The 21,159-nt window shown below is 33.7% G+C and overlaps 1 protein-coding gene and 1 long non-coding RNA gene across 3 annotated transcripts in view; one reads left to right on the top strand and one right to left on the bottom strand.

The window, feature by feature from the left end:
- LOC107503240 overlaps positions 1 to 21,159 on the top strand; it is an 88,048-nt gene that overhangs the window by 44,942 nt on the left and 21,947 nt on the right. The window lies entirely within an intron of this gene.
- The window catches only part of DSC3 (desmocollin 3), a 43,267-nt gene continuing 38,632 nt past the window's right edge, over positions 16,525 to 21,159 (bottom strand). The window contains exons 15-17 of one of the 2 annotated variants that reach the window (XM_016131206.2): positions 19,789 to 20,040; positions 17,927 to 17,969; positions 17,736 to 17,846 (exon numbers count right to left, since the gene is read on the bottom strand). In XM_016131206.2, coding sequence (XP_015986692.2) covers positions 17,943 to 17,969; positions 19,789 to 20,040 — 279 coding nt within the window. In that variant the 3' untranslated portion in view covers positions 17,736 to 17,846; positions 17,927 to 17,942. Of the gene's footprint in view, positions 17,847 to 17,926; positions 17,970 to 19,788; positions 20,041 to 21,159 lie in introns of both variants that reach the window. The other variant, XM_016131205.2, reaches the window with a different exon arrangement.

The raw sequence follows: 21,159 nt of genomic DNA on the forward strand, positions 1-21,159 counted from the left end.
TAGCAATAATTATGAATCGTGTTACAATAAACATGGGAGTGTTAATAACTCTTTGAGGTCCTGATTTCAATTCTTTTGAATACTCATAAATTGGATGGCTAGATCATATTGTAGTTCTAGTTCTAATTTTTTGAGGAACCTCTAGACTGTTTTCCATAGTGGCTGCACCATTTTGCATTCATAACTTGTATAAGGGTTTCAATTTCTCCAAATCCTAACTTATTGTCTTTTGGCTTTTAAAAAAATTTTTTTTTATAAGAGCCATCCTAGGTTCAGGGTAATATTTTATTATGGTTTTTATTTTTCATTTCCTTGATGATTAATGACTTTGAGTAGTTTCTTTTTTTTGTTTTTGTTTTTATTGTTGTTGTTGTTGTTTTGATGTTTGTTAAGTACCTGATAGCTATTTGTATGTATTCCTTGCAGAAATATCTATTTCAGTCCTTAGGTCATCTTTTAAATCAGGTTAGCTTTTTTGTTATTGAGACTAATCCTTTATCGGGTACATCGTTCGCAAATATTTTCTTTCAGTCTGTAAGTTGCTTTTCACTTTGTTGATCATTTCTTCTGCTGTGAATGTTTAGAATTTTAAACTAAGATCTTTGCAACTTATTAGACTTTTGGCATGCCAATGGAAAAGTCAGGTGCTTTTTCAATAAACATACTAAAACCTCAGTACAACTTAATAAAAGTAAGTAAAAAGTATTTACTGCCAAATAACAAATTCTCCCAAAACTTAATGGCTTAAAAGAACACACATTTATTATCTCGCAGTTACTTTGGTTCAGAAATTCAGCACAACCTGGCTGACTACTCTGCTTTCGGATCTCTCACATGTTGCAATCATGGTGCCAGCTGGGCTATAATCATCACGAGGCTCACGCGAGCAAAGATATACTCCCAGGTTCACATGGCTATAGGCAGAATTCAGTTCCTCATGGGCCTTGTTTCCTCTCTGGCTGTTGGCCTCAGACCCTTGCTGTACGGGCATCCCCAACATGGAGTCTTGGTTCATCAAAAAATGCAAGCCAAACACCAATGTTCATAGCAACATTATTCACAGTGGCCAGGACATGGAAGCAACCAGAGTGTCCTATGATAGATGATTGGATAAAGAAGCTGTGGTACATATATTCAACAGAATATATTACTCAGCCATAAGAAGAGATGAAATGTTGCCATTTGCAACAACATGGACCTTGAGATAATCATGCTAAGCAAAATAAGCTAGACAGAAAAAGTCAAAAATCACATGATATCACTTATATGTGGGATATAAACCTAAAAGCAACAAATAAACAGAACAAACAAACAGAGACTCATGGACATGAAGAATAGATTAGTGGTTACCAGAGTGTAGGGGATGGGTGAGGAGGGGGGGGAGGCAGATGGTGGTTTTCCAGGAGCAGATGCTGGATCATCAATGTCTGTATAACAAATAATAAGAAAAAGGAGTATAAAGCGGGATTGTGACACTACACTAACTGAAATCCATTGCTGCTTATTGCACATAGTAGTCCTACTGCACCAAGTCTGCTTTAGGTTAAGAGTTTTTAAAATGTCATATTTTGTTTAAGTTAAAGTTACCTGCAATTGTTATTTTTGCTTTCAGTAAACTTACAAGAATACCCACATGATCTGGAGAAGTGTTCATTGGTCACATATAAAGACATAGATTTTTTCCTTCAGCAGCTAAAATACAAATTGAAGAAGCATCACAATCACTTATTTAGTGTCACAAATAGGGTGCCGAGCGTGCACCCTGATCTGATTTGTTGACTAGATCAATTTCAGTTTTCTTTTCTTAACCAGCACTACCTCACGTCTCGCTAGTGGATTTTAGATTTTTTTCCATACTTTGATTTTATGACAGCCATACCTGCTTCTTCCCACTTTGTTTCCTATGGTTCTGCATGCACTGCTATTTTTTTTTTTTAAATAAACAACCACATCAGCACATAGGCACAAATGCATGGTTTCAAGTTATGTGACTGGTCCACCTTATTTTTCAATGATAGCTGAGAATTTCCCTCTCCTTCCCCCGTTTTTTTTTTTTCCATTTTGCTACTATTGACAAAAATTTCTTTCCTATTGGACCTCAATAAAACTCTCCTTAATTCTGATAGATTCTACTGTAATATAAAATACCCTAAATCTTCAGATTAAATGCTGTCCTCTAAACTGCTTTTGCTTCCAGAGTTCTAGATTTCTCTTCATTCGATTCTTTTAGATAAGAATCATGACTATTTTGTTTTTCTTTCTGTCTGTATTAATTTATCTAATAAATTTCTGACTCCGGTTTTGGTTCCTTGTCACATGGGCCTCTTCAACATAGTCACTTGCTTTGCTCTCTTTCCAGTCTGCTGTGCTGGTATCTTATTCAATGGAGCCTGATTGTGGGCATGACATCCCATCACCTTTGTACTGGATAGAAGCAAATCACAAGTCTAAACCACAAAGGGTGGGATGACACAAAGGCATAGATATCGGTAAATCACTGAGGGTCACCTTTGGGCGACAACTACAGTCTGCTTTCTGGTTTTACTGTTATTCTTAGAGCTCTCGTGAATTTCAGGAGGAAAGTTAGAAAAGCACTGAATTAGATCTCTATGTTCATACTGGACATCCATCAATAGAAATTTTAATGACTTACTGAGGGATACTATTTTTTCAGCCATTTTATACTTTATTTTTTTTCTTCTCCTGGATACTCTGGAAATGCTTAGAATACTTAAGACATTACACTTCTAGTTTATATTTTTATGGGGCTCAGCATTATACATTTTTGTAAAGAAATACCTGTTTTTATTTTTTAAAATATATTTTAAAATATCTAGTAGCATTGCCTTGGTCTTTCAAATCCTCTTTTCTGTTTTTGAAGATATCTTGTATTTTTATTTTATCTCTGTATTTTTATTTTTATTTTTCTTCTTAGAAACTATAATATGTGGATGTTCTTTCTGAAGTTAATTTTCAAAGTTGTGTTGATTTAATCAAACCAATTAATTTTGTAATTATGAGATATCCTTATAAGTAGGCTTCAAAGTTGGTTTTGGCTTTCAATTACCTTTTCAATTACCTAAGAAATTCTTCATGTATAAAAAATTTTCCAAGTAAAACCTTTGAGAATAAAGGGGTAATTGTGAGAAAAAAATCCAACCAAGCACTTTGAAAGGATTATTTTAACAATGAAACAAGGGTAAACTTTAGAGAGAGATGAGTTTACTTTACAATTTTAACAACCTATAAAATTGTGCCAAATTGGCAATGTCCTTGCAAATCAAGAACCACTCAATATTATCATAAACTTTTTTGTGTAGGTATTTTGTAAACATTTCTAATTATCCCAATATACTTTATTATATTCTCATTTAAAAAATAAGTATTATTATAATAAAAATAATATGTGCTCATTATTCAAAAATATATACATTGAATGGAAAGTATAAATAACAGAATCTCCAAATTTTACCAATCTAAACTATTCCAATTAGAGATCTTTTCTATTTTTATGATAGTAAAACTTCATCTTCCACTTGATCTAGTATCTGGAAGATGAAAAGCTGTGTGTGATCTTCCCGCCTAAGCTGAAGTCTCAAGGTGAACTGCAAGAACTTGCTACTCTCAGTGGATTTTCCTTTGTAATTTGCGGGCCTGCTCACTTATAGTGTCACCCAGCTTACCCACAAATCTTTTCTTTCTTTACTTTGGTTTTATGTTTCAAGGTTTTGGGTATATGATTAAGCTTCATTCTTGTTTCATTGCAACTGGTGAATGTTATTTTAATGGGTTTTATATTATGTTAAACTTAGCCTGAGGACAAACCATTATAGATTTACTTACGTGTGTACATGTTAGGATGCCATATTCTAGCATTGTTTACCAACATCAGTATCTTTTATCCACATGCATTTAATTTATATCCTGCCAAGAACCAAGTGTTTTCAACAATGGGCATTACAAATTATCTGTCCTTGGTCAATGAAAACAATGGTAGTGTTTGAACAAAATATTACCTCAGTAAATTTTTAAAATATATCAAAGATGAGTTTATACCAAAAAACTTATTTAAATTAGTCAGCACCTAGTCATTTAGTTAATTTTTTTCTTACTTACTATCTGTTTAATTTTTATATGATCTAGTGGAGGGAAAAAACAAAAAAAAATCTTGATATTTCAATGTTTCCACATTATAAATATTTTCTCCCCAAATGGATTTCAAATATAACATGGTTTCTCTCCATTAAAGAAAGTGCCAGAGGAAACATTTTAAATATATAAATATTTATGAATATTTCAAATCCATATTTTAAGTGACCATGCGTAATATGGGAGTTTCCTTTTCCATGAAGGTATGAATTTTAATTTCTGTGTGAAATAATGGGAGAAAAGATGTCTAAATTGAGAGGAGTAGCAAATCCTAACAGGACACAGATACTTTTCTGATGCTTGCTCATATGGGGTGTTTAACCTTTACAAGTTGAAAGACACTTGATGAAAAAGAGAAATATATACAAGTTGATAAAAGGCAACATGTAAGAACGTAGCCAAGATCTTCAGGAGAAACTAGGCTGTTAGCAAAACAGCCTATTTTGGGGAGTCGCCTTTGGAAATTTGCCTGGTCTACAGGACCTGAGGGCAGCCTATAAAGATAATAGTCAACAAAAAGCAGGGGCTCTCAGTTCTATAGCTACACACACACACACACACACACACACACACACACACACACACACACACAAAAGAATATTTCCAACAATCTGAAAGAAATTAAAAGAGATTCTTCCCTCTCAAACCTCTAGATGAGAACACAGCCCAGCTGACATCTTGATTGCAACCTCATAAAGCCCTGAGCGGACAATCTAAATAAATTTTTCTCACATTACTTGACCAATTGAATTGAGATAATCATTTTCTATTAATGTGTAACATTACCACAAATATAGTGCTATTTTAAGCCGCTTTATTTGTGGTAATGTTACACATTAATAGAAAATAAATATGCAGATACAATCCTCAATCAACAAAATGAACACTAGGGCTAACAAACATGGCTCGAATTAAGCAGAAACCTTCTAAGAAAGAAAGAAGTAGTGAGGTGAAGGGCCAGAAAAGAAAAGCTCAGAAAGCGCCAATAGAACCGCATTCCTTGAAAGTGAGGGCTCATCCTAAAGATTTTGTTTTCAAAACTTGTATGGCATCTTGGGTAAGCATATCATAGAGGGTTAGTTCATAGATACAAGAAATGCAGGATTATAGAGAGTATAGCATGGATGCACCATAACTGTGAGAAGAGAGGAAAAAGGTCTTTATTAGGAAAGTGATTATGCCCTCCCTTCCATCCCCAGAAACCTCTTCGACATCTGACTTAATAAATTTTATTATATTTAATGCTAAAGGGATTTACTCTTCCCAGAGGGAGAAAACAAAACAGGTGAAAACAAATCAAAACATCTTTAATTGCATTGAAAGAGTCAGGGATATTTTAGGCTAATAAAAAAATTTCAAGGATCACTGCAGGACACAAAGTATGCCATGCTGAGTATAGCATCATTACTTAAAACAGAGCATTATAGTCCTGTGTCATGCCATGGAAATGATTATCATCAAATAAATTTTTTTAAGTTCTTGAGCCACTAAGGACAAGATAACAAAAAGTGATAAAGGTTAGGATTCTTAATGTAACCTGATAGTTTTAGTCCCTCGATATATTTTTCATAGAGTCCAGATATTAAGATCATTCAACTCCCTGTGAAGGCATTTATAGTATTATAACATGTGAGATTCTAGTACGTGATGAAACTGGGAATTCAAACCCAGTGATGTATTATTGAACTGTTAGTGCATATATAGACTCGAAACCTATATAATTTTATTAACCAAAGTCACCCAATACATTTAATTTTAAAAAATGAGTTCTGACTCTAGATCTGGTAATATTAAATAACCAAACAATTTATTGAATGCTCACTCCAGGCCAGGCAAACTTTATAAGGACTAGCCAGTACATCCTCAACACAATCCAGTGAGGAAAGTACTGGTATTGAAACTCATATCTCTCCTTAGATTAAAAACCACCAATGAATTCTGACTTTATTCAGAGTGAAGTCTCTGACAATAAATTTATAAGTGCTGTATGTCACTTCCAAAAAAAGACTTTATAAAATTATTCTGAGAGATTTCTAAGTCCAGAAATTATGCTATTGAGGGTATAGCTCAGTGGTAGAGCATTTGATGGCAGAAATTATGCCAACTTGCCATATAATTTTGTTATTGAAGAGTAGAAATGCACTTACCCATTAAGACTGCCTTGATTAAAGTAATACATTTGGTACCACTAATAATTGCCCGTTATTTCTGCCTCAAGAGTAAAAGTGGAAATAGTAAAATACGCATTTCTGCTTGGAAAAAAAATTCCCATTTACTCCCCAAAATGCAAGGATTCTGAAACTACCCTGATTTTTAAGTAAATAAATAGATAAGTTATCTCACCAACAGAGGTATGAAACAGGTATGGAAAATATCTGTGTGTTTAGCAACTGTTATTTTAGGTAGGTAATAAAGGTGCAGAAAAAAAAAACTCATATTGTTCTCTATCCTGAAATGTTAATTTTATTGATTTTAAATAGAATTTTAGAAAAATAGACCATAGCCTTAAATTGAGATATCACATCAGGTTGGAAAGGTATGAAAAGTAAATTAATTTTCTCATAGAAACCATCTCAAGTACATTTATTTGATTCATGTTTGATATAAGCAGCAGTAGCAGGATGAAAGCACTTATAAATAGCTATCCACTACACATGAATTGCTCTGAGCTTTTATGATGTGTGAAATAAAGCATTTGATTTTAAGCAGAGAAGGGAAAAGAAAAAAGACGGTGAGTTAACTGTGAGTTTGGGTACAGCTGACATAATTGAGAATAGACAAAATGGATTAGTAATCACTGTACGTACACTAGTCATGTTTGATACCTTCTTGAAATTATCTAAAACATGTTATTTGGACACATAAATAAACTCAAAGGTGAAATTAACTCTGTGGTAAAACAATTTGACAAGTGTCCTCATCTCCTTTTATAGTGCATGTCAGTAAACACAATTGAGATGCTTTTTAATTTATAATAAAAGTTAAATTGCCAAATTTAATCTCCTTGAGATCTTTCTTTAATCTGCTTAATCATCAAGAAGATTGTTCTGTATATTTATTTAATATGCTCCTTGAAGCATAAATATTTATGTCTTTTACCTTTCTTACCAGCATGTAAAATTATAGGGCTGTTGGTGCAGAGAGTAAACCTAGACTGTGGAATATAGAGGGCTCAAATCATGACATATGATTAGCAAGGACTTGCAGGCTCTGTTTAAGAGGGATGCTTTTTAAGCATTGTTGTAAAAAAAATGGCTTGATTTGAGGTAGAGAAAAAACATTCAAAGTTAATGGAAGCTGGTTGGGAGGCAAACATTAGATCTCAAATCGGATCAGGCTAATGACTAAAAACATGTAAGAGACAAGTTGGATTCCCATTGTTAAAAGAGGAATAAGATGCCAAGTGCTGATATTAGCAGTTTAGGTTCTCATAAACACTTGCTGGTTCATGCCTTTTAATGTTCTCTTTGTGGTATTCCAAAATTGCTCACATGGATGGGATTTCAACCAATAATGAGGGGATCTGCAAGTGGCAGAGCTGAGGGGCAAAGTCAGTTCTAACTCAGAGAGGCAGTAAATACAAGACAAAAAGGAAGAAAAAGGAGAAAGAAAAGAAGGATAATTAAGAAAGAGGAAGAAACTGAGGAGAAGAAGAAAATACAAAAGATGAAAAAGAAGGTGAAGAAAGAAGAGAAAGAGGAAATGAAGGAAAAAGAGAAGAGAAAGAAGAAAATTCTATATATGCACTAACTCATTTCATGTACAATGTAGGTACTGTTACCACTCATGTCTCTCCTCTGCTCAAAACCCTCCAATAGGCTCTTACTTTATTCAAAGTAAAATCTCAAACCACAAAATTCTACTTGCTCTGGCTTCTCACTGTGACCCCTCAGCCCCGCCTCCTCCTGCTCTCTCTTCCACGCAGGCCGACTGCACTGGCTTGACCCAACACACCAAGCAACATCCTAGCTCAGAGGATCTGTGCTAACTCTTCTCCTTTCCCATAAAGTCCTCTCCCTCCTCTGCCACATTGTCACATGGCTTGTTCACTCACTTCTTTCAGGTTTTTGCTCAAATGTCACCTAATTATAAGAGCCTTCTGTAATCACTCTTAATAAAATAAAAATCTCCCTAAATTTTCTATTCTGCTTTATTTTTTCCATATATCGTTTACTGCAGCAGGTCACATTATACATGTATTTGTACATTTGTTTATTATCTGTGTCTAGGGATTTAAATGTCACAAGAATGCAGATTTAGGTTACTCTATTAACTGCTATTTCATTAGCATCTAGAGCTATGTTCGACATGTGGTGGTTGACCAAGAAATACTTGTCGGTGAATGAATGAATGAATGAATGTATGTATGACCCTGCTTTAGACAATAAACTGAAGCACAGTGAGAATAAGTAGTTTATCCAGTTACCTGGCAAGTTAAAAATACATTGTCCATGCTGAGCCAACAATGTTTGCACCTATTTGAAATATTAATGGCATTCAAATCTGAAGCTTATGTTTTGTTTGTGTATACATGCATTTTTGGTTTTGTATTTTGGTCATTTTTTTTGGATCATTGTTCCAAAGTTGTTTTAACCTCATCTATCAAGATAATAATCTGATTTTATCATTACGTGTTTGGATTGCATGTTAGTGTGTAGATTGGAGATAGGAAATTAGTCCAATTGGTCACCAGAAGTAATAATTTGCTTGATTAGATTACCTAACAAATCTGTTCCCAAAAAAATAGGCTGAAGGAGCTTACAACTTTTTCAAATATTAGTAAATATAATAGGAAAAAAAGAAAAAAGGAGAGGGTGAAATCTGGTTCTAAAGATCTCAGAAAGAGAAACCTTTCACTCAGATCCCCAGTTGTATAAAGCAGCATAAACTCTTTGAAACTCAAACATAATGCTGTATAAAAGGGTGAGTGAGAATGCTAATTTTCATCTAAATGATAAAATTTACTTCATTTATTTCATTTTTTCACCTAACTGATAAAATTTATTTTATTTTTGCCATCTTGTTAAATAGGGGATGAGGAGAGCGTCAAGATAAAGACAAATTAAATTATGAAAATGTGTTGACATTTTCTACACCTAAAATTATGATCTTGGATATTATTTGTGTGTTAGATTAACACATATAAAATACAGAATTTTTTCTAAAAGATATATAATCTTTCTGAATCAAGAGGGTGAGGTAAAGTTTCCTTTTGAAGAATACAATGTTTTAAAAATTAAACTGAGGAAAGTATTTATATTTAATTCTGGGACACCATTCTTATGGATCAAATATATCCAAGTTCACCAAGTTAGAATCACTGAACAAAAACATGACTACCAATTTGATCCTGGTAAAATTCTCAATAAAATTACTTTTTCTCTTATTTGTTTTTTCTCCTTCTCTGCCTAATATACTTAAGCTATTTTCTTGCATTTCCCTGAAGAACCTCATATCATTATATATCTGCTTTACCTTATCTATGATGATTCATGTTAAGAATAAACCCATAAATTTCAATTTATTAAGAATCTCCATGATAACGTGCTTCAGCTTGGAACCTGTCACATCATGTCAGAGAAACTCGCATAGTCTATGAGCCAGAATACCAATTCTTAGCACAACTCTGTAACCAGTAATTCAGTTTAACTCCACAGACTTAGATTTACTTCTACACAGGAAATAAACCTATTAAGGTTAAAATGGAAATCTACCTTGTAGTAAAATAAAGGCATATATACTTATATCATACTTCGTATATTTACTTTAATGTAGTTTGAAAACAATGAAATCAATAAAAAGTGTGTGGGAATTTAGTAACATATATTCAAGTTTTGGAACCATATTGCATCTCTTAGGTATCCCCAATGTAAAACACTGGCCAATCATATCCAAAGGGTATATTTTCCTCCTCCTACAGTTGCATTGTGACTATGGAAGAGAGGTTGCAGGTATCTCAGCCAATGTTGAGCTCTTTTCAAATTGGCTTCTGAAGATCCTTCTGCTTTTGAAGTCATATGTAATAACAATGTGCTTCTCTGGCACTACCCACGTGTTTGTGCAGGCCCAGGTGTCTTCTGGTTGTGCTTCAAATGCAGGAGAGGTCTGAGTGACTGTCTTGTAGATACCTGAAAAGGAGCCAGGGACAGAGGCAGCCTGAGGCAAAGGCAGAGCACCACACCTCTCCAAACTTGAAGACTCATAGAACTTGCTTCACCCAAAGAACACCATAAACCAGTTTATCCTGAATGGAGTATATTCCACACCCCCTCTTTTTTTTTTAACATAGTAAAAAAAGACATAACATATCTACCCTCAACAAATGTTTATTTGCCCAATATTGTTAATGTTGTACAACAGACCTCTAGAACTTTTTCGGCTTGTATGACTGAAACACTCACTGATTATCAATTCCCCATTTCCCCCTTCCTCCAGTCCCAGAATGCCACCCTGCTATTTTTTGTTTCTATGAGTTTGGCTACTTTTGATACCTCACATAAGTAGAATTATTTGTCCTTTTGTCACTGGCTTATTTCATTTAGCACAGTTTCAAGTTGTCCATGAAGCATATGACATGGTTTTCTTCTTTTTCATGGCTGAATGAATGGTGCAGCTACTGTGGGAAATATATGGAGGGGCCTCAGAAAATTAAAAATAGAACTACCATATCTGACACAGAAGCCTAACTTCTGGTTATTTATCCAAACAAACTGAAATCAGAATCTGGGAAGAGGTATCTGTACTCCATGGTCATTGCAGCACTATTCACAATTGTCAAGAGATAGAAACACTTAAATGCCCATCGGTAGATGAATGAATTAAGAAAACGTGGTGTATACATACATGGGAAGGAAGTTTCTCGTCTGTCAGTAATTCCCAATTGTTTGTTTGGAGAGTAGGTAAGAATCTCAATTTACTTCTTTGTGTTCCAGAAATAAAGCTCCTTCTGTTTTTCTTTTACTCAATATCTATTTCAAGTTTTTATTAAGCTAAAGTGTCAGAAAATAAATCTGTCATTTGGGATTTTATTTTCAACCCCCCTTATCTGGGGTTGTGTGTAAGGTTCGCTTACCCCTCTAGAGTACAAAGGAGAACTGGACAGAGAGAGCATCTGATGCTTGTTCATTGAGTCACACAGGTGGTCACTATGGCAGCTTCCACTCTGATCACTGTCATCTGGGTGTTTGAGTCCCGGCATCTCTACGTGTTAATTCTATGACACACTAATAATCAGAGAAGGACTCAATTGCTTAAATGGGATGGGAGTTGGAGAACAAGCACAAACTATCAGAAAGAAAAACATATTACAGAATTTTCTTGTGTTTTATAAGCCAATATTTTTTCAGAAAGAAATAAGTGGTTTCCCCATCACCACTCCTACTGCTCAGAGCTGAATCATGTGGCTTCCCTGCTTTCCCACAGCATAAAGTTGGGCAGCTAGCAGACAGGGTCAGGGGCTCAGGAGTCTCTTGAAACTCAATAAAGTACAGACAGCCTGGGGGAAAGTGCAGAGTGTGTACTGGCAAATATAGTTTCTTGGTAGATACGATTCTGCCCCTTTTTTGTTAATTAATTTTCAAGCAGAGGGTAGTATTTTAGCATGGGCCTCTCTCAGTCATGAGTATTGAGAATCTGGACAGGGACATCCCGGAGATGTTCGGTGGTATTACAGGAGGTATTCCAGTACTGCAATGTGCTGTGTGTTTTCAGCAACCATTGCACTCCAAAATGGACCCTATTTTAGAGAGCCTCCTGGCTGGTGTATAGGGCAAGTGGGCACAAAGATAGAAAGATAGATTCATCTGGGTAGTTCAGAACCTAACAGAGAGGCTAAAGCAAGTTTTCAACTTGAGTTTTAACTCTTTCGAACATTTTACTCTGTATATTCTAATATGGATATTAGAATTATGCTCAGACAAGAGAGTTTTGTCCAGAAAATAATTTCCATTTCATATAAAAGCCATTTCGATTTTCCAAATTCTTATAAAGATAAATTTTTTCCAATTTTCTATTTTAATTAAAATTGTTTTAATAAGACTATGTCGTACTTATATTTTGCAATACAAATTGATTCATTTGATCAATTAGCAATTTATATCAAATTTTACCAATTATAGCATCTGCATTGTCAGTTTTCTCTGTGACCATTTACACTGGCCAATTTTTATAGTTCTAAATTTTGCCAAAAAGATACGATGCTTCTACAAATATATGTCAATACATGAGATTATACTTATCATCAGATCTGGTTTTGCTTTATTACATATGATTTTCACCAAACCTACTAATTTTGAGTTTGGTAAATGACTGATAGCCATATTTGTTTCTGAGAAACTCTGAACACAACCTTTCAGATACTGCAAGATTTCTTTCCAAAGTAAAGGGATGAACACAAGTTTCTAATTTCAACAAAAGCCTTCAGACAGACACACAAGGACACATATTGTATGATTCCATTTATATGAAATGTCCGAAAGAGGCAAATCCATAAAAGGAAAACAGATGGGTGTTTGCCTGGAGCTGAGGGAGTGGAGACATGGAGAGTGTCTGCTTACAGCGTTTCCTTCTGAGGAGATAAAAATGTTCAGGAACTAGATAGTAATGATGGTTGCAAAACATTATGAATGTACCGAATGCTAGTGAATTGAACACTTAAAATTATGCAAATTTTACCACAATTTAAAAAAAAAAAGTAAAGAGAAAATGAAAATCCTAAATCTCAAATAGTATTCTGTCCATGCAGCCAATCCTAATTCTCACTAATAAAAGAGTCAGAAAGGAGCTGTGTAGGGCTGGGATTAATCCTTCAAAAAAAAAAAAACAACGATTTTAAATATTATCAAAGTTCATTGTAGAAAATGAACACAAAATGTGTTCAAAAATTAACCACAATTTCATTGACTGGAAACACTCTGATCAGGTCTTTTTTTCCCCTCCTGTATAAACTTTACCTTAAAAAGAGATTAGATAATGTTTTGTAGTATATTCAATCACATACTTTTACTGCTTATATACCTACTACTTATAAATTTTCTACTATGTACAAGCAACGTTCTATGTGCTTTAAGTATATTAACTCATTTAATCATCTGAACAAATCCATGAAGTCAATGTGGTTATTTTGGTGTCAAAGATGAGAAAACTAAGCGAGGGGCTAAGTAAGCTTTCTAAAGTCACTTGGAGAGTAGTGGCAGAGCCAGGATGCAAATTAAAATAGCCTGACTCTGGTGTCCTCGTTTTTCAACCACTATGACTCAACACTTAACCAAATCAACTCTGCTGAACACTTGGAATTTATCCCTGTTTTGCTATCACAAGCAAAATTTAAAAGTCCTTGAAGCTAAATATTTACATACACACAAAAAATGGTCACAACGAAAATTCCTAAAATTGAAATTGAGGTTCAAATTATATTAAAATGTAAATATTTTGATACAACTCACAAATTTTTCAAATGGTCAGCCTTTCATTTCTGGGGGAACGCAGACACATGCATGCACATACAACTAAAGAAAAATTCATTGTGGAGTGCATAACACCGTAATTCAGTCATGATTAAAGCTCAGAGGTTATATATCTGATAAGTGGCAAAGTAGCAGAACCAAGACCGAAATATCACTTGCTTTTTTTATTTTTAAACTCATAATGTTTCCCCTTCACTTCACTGTACCTCCAAGTAAAAATGCTCCATCAACATTTTATTTCTGGAGCACTCTGTAATTACAACCACCTTCTAATACCTCTTTACCCAATCAAAATCAGATAGATAGAAGACGACAGATAGATGATAGATGATTGATTGATAGATGATAGATAATTAGATAGATGATTGATAGATAGATAGATATAGATAGATAAAAATAGACATACAGATGGATATCATTTGTAAAGTAGTACCCCAAAAGGTCATCTCCTCCCAAGTACTATAAAGTATATATTAATTATGATGACAATGTGACAATTACCTATTTTCTAAAATATTCTCTAGCAATACAATAAAGGCATTATTGACAATCTCAATTTCCACGCTAACCTCATGCACAATTTTCTAATAGGATCACCTTAGAATTAACCTCTAAATAGAGCAAAGACAACAAATCGAGTTAACATTGTTTTATTATACCCCATATCTGTAAATAATACTTTACACGTATAATTTGTACTATTTTAACCTGCCACGTTTCTTGAAAATCAAAGTACTTTTAAAAGCAAAATTAAAGCTGTTAAAAATGTCAGAAAACAAATTTCACTGCATTTTAGACATTTAACTGCTTCATCATAAAAAATAAGAAAAAACAATCTATACATTTACATTACAAATTCGAGAACTAAAAATATGAAAGCTTTAAAAGGACATTTTCTTTCACGTTAAAGTAGCATAATTTTCACCTTGCACATGTAAGGAAAGAAGAATATTACATATTAAAGATGTTTACATTCGAAATAAAACTTTAAAAGGAAAATTACCCTTTCAAAAGTCTAAGTTTAAAAATCTAGATTTCAGGGGCAAATAAGAAAACTGAAAATGTAGCATCAAACAAAAATTTTAGACACACATTTGACTGAAGATCTTCTATCTCAGTGCCCAGAGAATGGCATAAGGAATGAAAGATTTGCCATAAATGCATTCTTAATTCTACACAACAAGTTCAGGCCCATTCTGTAATTGCCTTCAGTCTCATCATGCAGTCATCTTGTTTCTCCTTGAATCTGCAGTCCAAATAAGGTGAGTCATAGAGAAAGGGTTGGTGATATTTCACCAAAATCAAATGTCAGCTGCCACTGGCCTGAGAAAAGAAAGAAAAGGAAGAGCCTGGCCTATGAAAAATTATGAAGCAAACAGTTTTGCCTTTACTACCACACATGTCCCTTTCTTGGCCTCTCTCGTGGCTTTAAATTGAAAGCTTGGGTTTTCATGGCGTTCTCTCACTGACTACTCAAATACCTCCCCTTGGGCTTGTCCTCTCCCAAAGTCCCCTCTGTCCCCAAATGACCATTCAGTCTTTTTCTTTTGTGTATTCAAAATTCCTATTTCCTCTATTATTTAAAAAAAAAAACTTCATAAAAAAGCAATCTCGTAAAAATTAATTCATACTGTTCATACTGAAGGGTGATTGACAATCTGGAGTATTTGGCATCTAAGTGTTATCAGCAACAGTAGGAGAGAGATTAATGAAGGGAACCTGATGGGAGGGCTGGATTTCCTGGAATCACACCAGCACCACTTTAAAATAGGGCAGTGAGTAGGCTCTGATTACATTTCCCAGGCTCTGATTACAACACAGTGCAAATGGTGACATATTTGTTGACTTTGGTCTTAGGATAGTCATACCCCATTCAATCCTTTCAATAAGACTGTCCCCCAGCTCCCTTTATTTTCTAAAATCTGGCCAAGTGGATGTAGTTATTTGGCTTTAAATTTTTTAAAAAGCGGTCGATAGAAGAAAGAAGATGGTGATACAAGAACTATTTTCACCAGAATCAAGTTAAACAATGCTTATATTGTTAGAGTCAAGAAAAACATTTCCTCCCTGGAATGCTGCCGCCGTAAGTCACGGAGTCTTAGCCATGACAGCCATTCACCAGTTTACTCCTAATTTATGGAAGCAGAAATACATTGCAAAATAAATCTACTGTTCTACCCTTCTCCCTTCCTTTTCACTGAAAGCAGAAAAGATTAATCTGTTGTATACAGTTTTAAACAAATTACACAAATGTACATGAACTATTTCCTAATATGCTTAGCTGCATAAGAGGCACTCTCTTTTTTAAACTCTGAATTTCTATTGTAGGATACAACATATCCCAGCTTCATTTTAAATTATCACCTTCCCCTTGGTTTTTCATTTCATTTTAAATATGTAAACATGTATACACATGCACATATATATAGTCAGTTCAAACTATTTTCTCATAGAACACTGCCTATTCATGGGCTAGCTTGATAAATTCTGTCTCCAAAGTCAAATAAAGAATTTGGGGGTGGCAGGGAGAGGGAGCTGATGAAATAGGTCCCAGTTCATAGCTGCATAATTTATAAACTAATTTAGTCTTAATTGTTTTTCTTCCAAAATTTTCTTCAGCAAGTGATAACTAATATTTCTTGTCTATTTCTTAAACTATCACTTAAAGTGATTATATAATAATGTGATAACAGATTTACCATAAATTTAGGTATTAATTATTTTAAGTTTAAACATCCTTGCCTTGGGATATTCTGCAGGCCTTCCTGGGCCTCTATCACATAAACAAATTTGAGAAGCAGTATATTTAAGCAACATTTTGAGAGATATTAAATTGCAACTAGGGGTTAAATTTCTCTATATTCTTTCGATTATTAACAGCATTTTGTAATATTTATCTGCCTTAAGAAGAAATAATATATTTTCTTTGAAAATAGAAATTAACAAAAATGCATATTTATTCATTAGTGTTACTTATAACTATGATGGCATCTGTTTCTTCACACTATAAGGCATAACTACAATCCATCTAAGGATAACATATTCTAATTGCAAGTGTTTGCCATTTAAAGAAAATAAGAGCCACAAATACTAAACTTGCAACTGAAAATATGAAAGTACAGTACTCAAAAAAGAAAAGCAACTTTTTTCTCAGCATAATTTTCATTACTGCCAAATTATCAATAGTAGTCCTGCATCTCAGAAAAAAAAAAAATGTTAAAACTTGGAATTATAATCTTAATAAAAGATTGTTAGTGCTTTTCATTAAAATACAGGCAATAACTCTATGGTAAATATAATTTTGTTTCTTGAGAATATTATTTCTCATAATAATCTCTTTTATAAACCATAGAGCACACTGTCCAAAGTATAAAGCAACACAATCTTTTAGTCTAAAATTTCCTGGTGTAGTTTAAAGTTGTGGCTATGTACTTTTGAGAATTTTATTAGGACAATAGAATAAGTAGATAATACTGCACTTCAAGGTCTTTTGCTAACCTGAAGGAAAACAAAATTCTAGAAATCTTAAGGGCTACTGACTAGGTACTACTGATTGTTTAGAGCTAAAATATCCAATATAATTTGTTATAGTGTTTGATATAATTTTATTCCACTTAAAACTAAATCTGGAACAAGAACAGAATTTCTAGCCCAGATAATTGTTCTGCTATATTCAATTAAGTACAACTTAACTATTGTTAGACTAATATTTACCCAACATATTTATATTGGAAAAATATCTGTAAAGAGAGCAGGTCCTTTATAAACTTTAATTGCAATGCTATAGCATGAGAGTTGCTAATTGTCTATTTATTCATCAGTAAAGAAGACAAAATCTGTTTTAACATTTAAACTTCTTGGAAAAGATAAACAATAAATTGTCTTGAAAATATAAATTGGTAATTAGCATAATTTAAAATTTAGAAAAATTCACATTCATATTCATATTCAGAAATTGAAATTGATGTTTACAGTATCACTTTTGGAATACTCCAGAATGTCTGAAAAAGCACATCTAATTGTAGCAGTGTACCATCATCCCTTTGTGCATGTTTCTGCTAATGAAGTAAATTTAGCTTCCAAATTATTTAAAAAGTCAAGACCATCTTCTTCCTGTTTTTCGCTGCAGCAACCTACAGAACCAGCTGGAGATCCTCTTCCTTCATAGTTATATGTAAGGACATAGTCTTGAGATGGGATGTGGTCTTCATTCTGATTACATAGATGCAATTTCTGTAAAATAAAAAAAGGATTATATTATTGTTTTAAACACAATTAAATGTATGAACATAAAATTTATTTTTTTTATTTACCTTTTATGTTTAATTTTTAATCAGTGTGTCCTCTAATGGAGTCCTACATACAAAAAATGCACATAATTGGTCTATATCACAACCATACCAAAAAGTTATACCAAAAAAAAATTACATTTCTAGTCATCCATACAAATAAAAAACTTTATATACATATGTTATATTTAAGTACATTTAAATTACCATTAAATTATTATCCCTAAATTTTATATCTAGAGCTCAGGCTAGTTGACAGATGGTGACATTATGCATAGTGGTTAGGAATTTGAGCTTGAATGGTCAAACAGTCCTAATTTTGAGTCATAACTCTGGCTTTACCAGCTAGCTGTATTACTATAAGCAAGTTACTAAACATCTTTAAATTCCCCTCTCCTCACATCTAAATTAGGAATGTAGACAATGACTACCTCACAGAATCATTATTAAATGATGAAATAATAGCACATAAAAATACCTGCATGATGCTCAGCGCATAGTAAATGTACAATAGATGTTAACTAAAATTGCTATTCCATGCCATTATAAAGTAGGTAAGAATTACCACATTGGCTTCAGAATCAAGTTTCCAAGATAACCAACACATGACAAAGTAGAGATGCACAAAAAAATTCAGTGAAATTAAAAGTAACATAACCCACGTTACAAAAACCTGGCCTTTGGAATAGAGAGGCCAAGCATTCAGCCACATCTACCCTCATTGTCTGTCACAGACCCATTGGCTAACTTGTCAAACTTCTGTACCTCCTACCTTCCTCACTTTTGTGCTCATTCCTTCTATAACTTGAGCTTATTTCCTTGTCTTACATCATCAAGTGCCTTCCTTCGTGACCATTTTAGCCTCACATCCCATTACCTGATGTGTACATTGAAGAACACTCCTCTAAGAGTGCTTCTTAAGCTTCGCTCCTTCTCAACCTGGTATTACATGAGACTGACTGTCTAGAAATAGAAAAAAGATTAATACTTGTATTTCAAGAGAAAAAAAGAAATCCCATGGACATCTGATAAGCTAGAGCCATGTCACAGAATACTGCCACTGCCCATTTGCAGTCTGTCAAAGTATTAAGCGCTTCTAGTCCAGTGTTTGTTATGATAGTAATGGTGCCCTCTGATCAAAGAAGTGAAAACTCAGTGCCAGAAGGAATATTTAATCCAGTGGGTCTCTACCTGGGCTGCACATGAATCAACTGAGAAGTTTTACATTAAAAAAATAATAATAATAATAATAATAATAATAATAATAATAAAGCCAAATCAATTCAATCAACATCTTTCAAGGTGGAGCACAGGCAATAGTATTTTTTAAAAGTTCCCCATGGGATTTTGATGTGCTTGTGCTGTCAGGATTGAAAATCCCTTATTTAATCTCTCCTTTCACATCCTTGCTTTCTTCTGAATAAAACAGTTTATATTTGCATGGTACTTTTTAGATTAAAAATAGTTCATATAGATCATATTATTTAATGTTCATCCTAGAACTATGTATAGATGCTTTGTTTATATAAAAAAATTAAGGTTTGATTTGGGGAGTTTGTGATTCTGAGGAATGTGATTTTTTTTTTCATATTCTCCTATATTAAAAAAGCTTGTGAGATCAACACACATCTAAAAATGAAATGTAGCCTCCAATTTTCATGAAATTTTAGAAATTAAGAGAATATGACACATGAAATAAAATCCCTTTTCTATTAAATAATGTAACATGATCAATGAGCAGAGGGAGAAATAACAAGAGTAAGACAGAGGACACAATGAAGAATATGGAAAAGCAGTTTCTTAAAAAATATAGGCCAATTTTAATTTCTTATTGTTCTCTACTTAGATATTTAAATTATACAGTCAAATGACTTAGAGAAACTCACTTCATGAAGACGGGGTTGAGTGAAATTATGCCACTCTGAGTAAGTGTATCTGGAATTGTCCATCTCCACATGTCCTCCCCTGCAGGAATCCAGGGTGTGATGATGCCCGCGACATGATTCCAAGGTCTGGTGTCCTCCTTTGACCATTTCAATGATTTCCTGTCCTCCGTTTTTGACTCCTGATCCCATAGTACCACAAAGTCCTTGGCTAGAGTTGTTGACTGTCTGGGTCATAAACCCATTACCAGAACACTGAAATAAATAAAATAAAATAAAATAAAATAAAATAAAATAAAATAAAATAAAATAAAATAAAATAAAATAAAATAAAATAAAATAATTCATATTGGGAGAAAATGGATTTCAAGTAAAGTCACAAGAACATGAGGGATAAAGAAGATTTCAACCTTTTATTCACTCATTCACTCATTCATTCAACAGACATTTATCATTTTCCAATATGTGTTCAGTCTAGAGATGCAAAGATAAATGTGGTCCATCAGTGACTCCAAGAAGCTCTAATTCCAAGGCAAAAAAAAAATAGACAATTATTTTTAAAATGTGATTATTCTGATACATAGGTGAACATGGAATGCTATAGGAGCACACAAAAAAAGAGCAGTAAAATGCAACTCCTGAGAAGGTAACTGTAGCAGACTTGGAAAATTGAGCTGAAGGACTCCTACTGAGATATGAGAGAATGAATAGGAGAAAGAATGCACTATCTGCAGGAGGGTCTAGAGGCAAAGCATGCTTTAGGGATCCTTAACTTCAACCTATTGAAAATGGCTACCATGTAGAATTCAGAGAGAAAGAGGAAGCTGGAAAGGTTGTAAAAGGCCAGAGGACAAAAAGACCTACATGCCATGCTAATGCATGTAGATTATGAGGATTCAAAGAAGAGCTTTCATAACAGGGGAGAATGTATTTTTTAAACCATTCTAGGCAATAATGTAAAAGACAAATAAGAGTTTAGAGTCATAGAAACAAGAGAGGTCACTGGATTATTCTAGGTGAAAAATGATAAAGATCTAAGCCAGAGTAGAAACAGTAATGATTAGAAAAAATAAATGAACTCCAAAGAGAACTTCTTGTTGATTAGATGTATAAGGAAGCAAAGGGAAAGGTCAGGAATAATTCCTATGTGTTCTGCTGTGCAACCAAATTGATGGTACAATTCACACTGAAATAGAGAAGAAGGAAGAGCTTGTGGGTGAGAGGAAAGTGAGCAATTCAATTTTGGATGTGGTAAACTTGAGAAATTTGTGCAATGTCCAAAATAAGTATATAAATATGTGGATCTGAGGCTTAGGTGAGAGACATAGTCTGGAGGTAGAATTTGGAAAGCAACTACCATGTAGGTGGTAGTTC

The sequence above is a fragment of the Rousettus aegyptiacus genome, unplaced genomic scaffold (genome assembly GCF_014176215.1).
Source record: "Rousettus aegyptiacus isolate mRouAeg1 unplaced genomic scaffold, mRouAeg1.p scaffold_m13_p_12, whole genome shotgun sequence".
In the NCBI taxonomy this organism is placed as follows: Eukaryota; Metazoa; Chordata; class Mammalia; order Chiroptera; family Pteropodidae; genus Rousettus; species Rousettus aegyptiacus.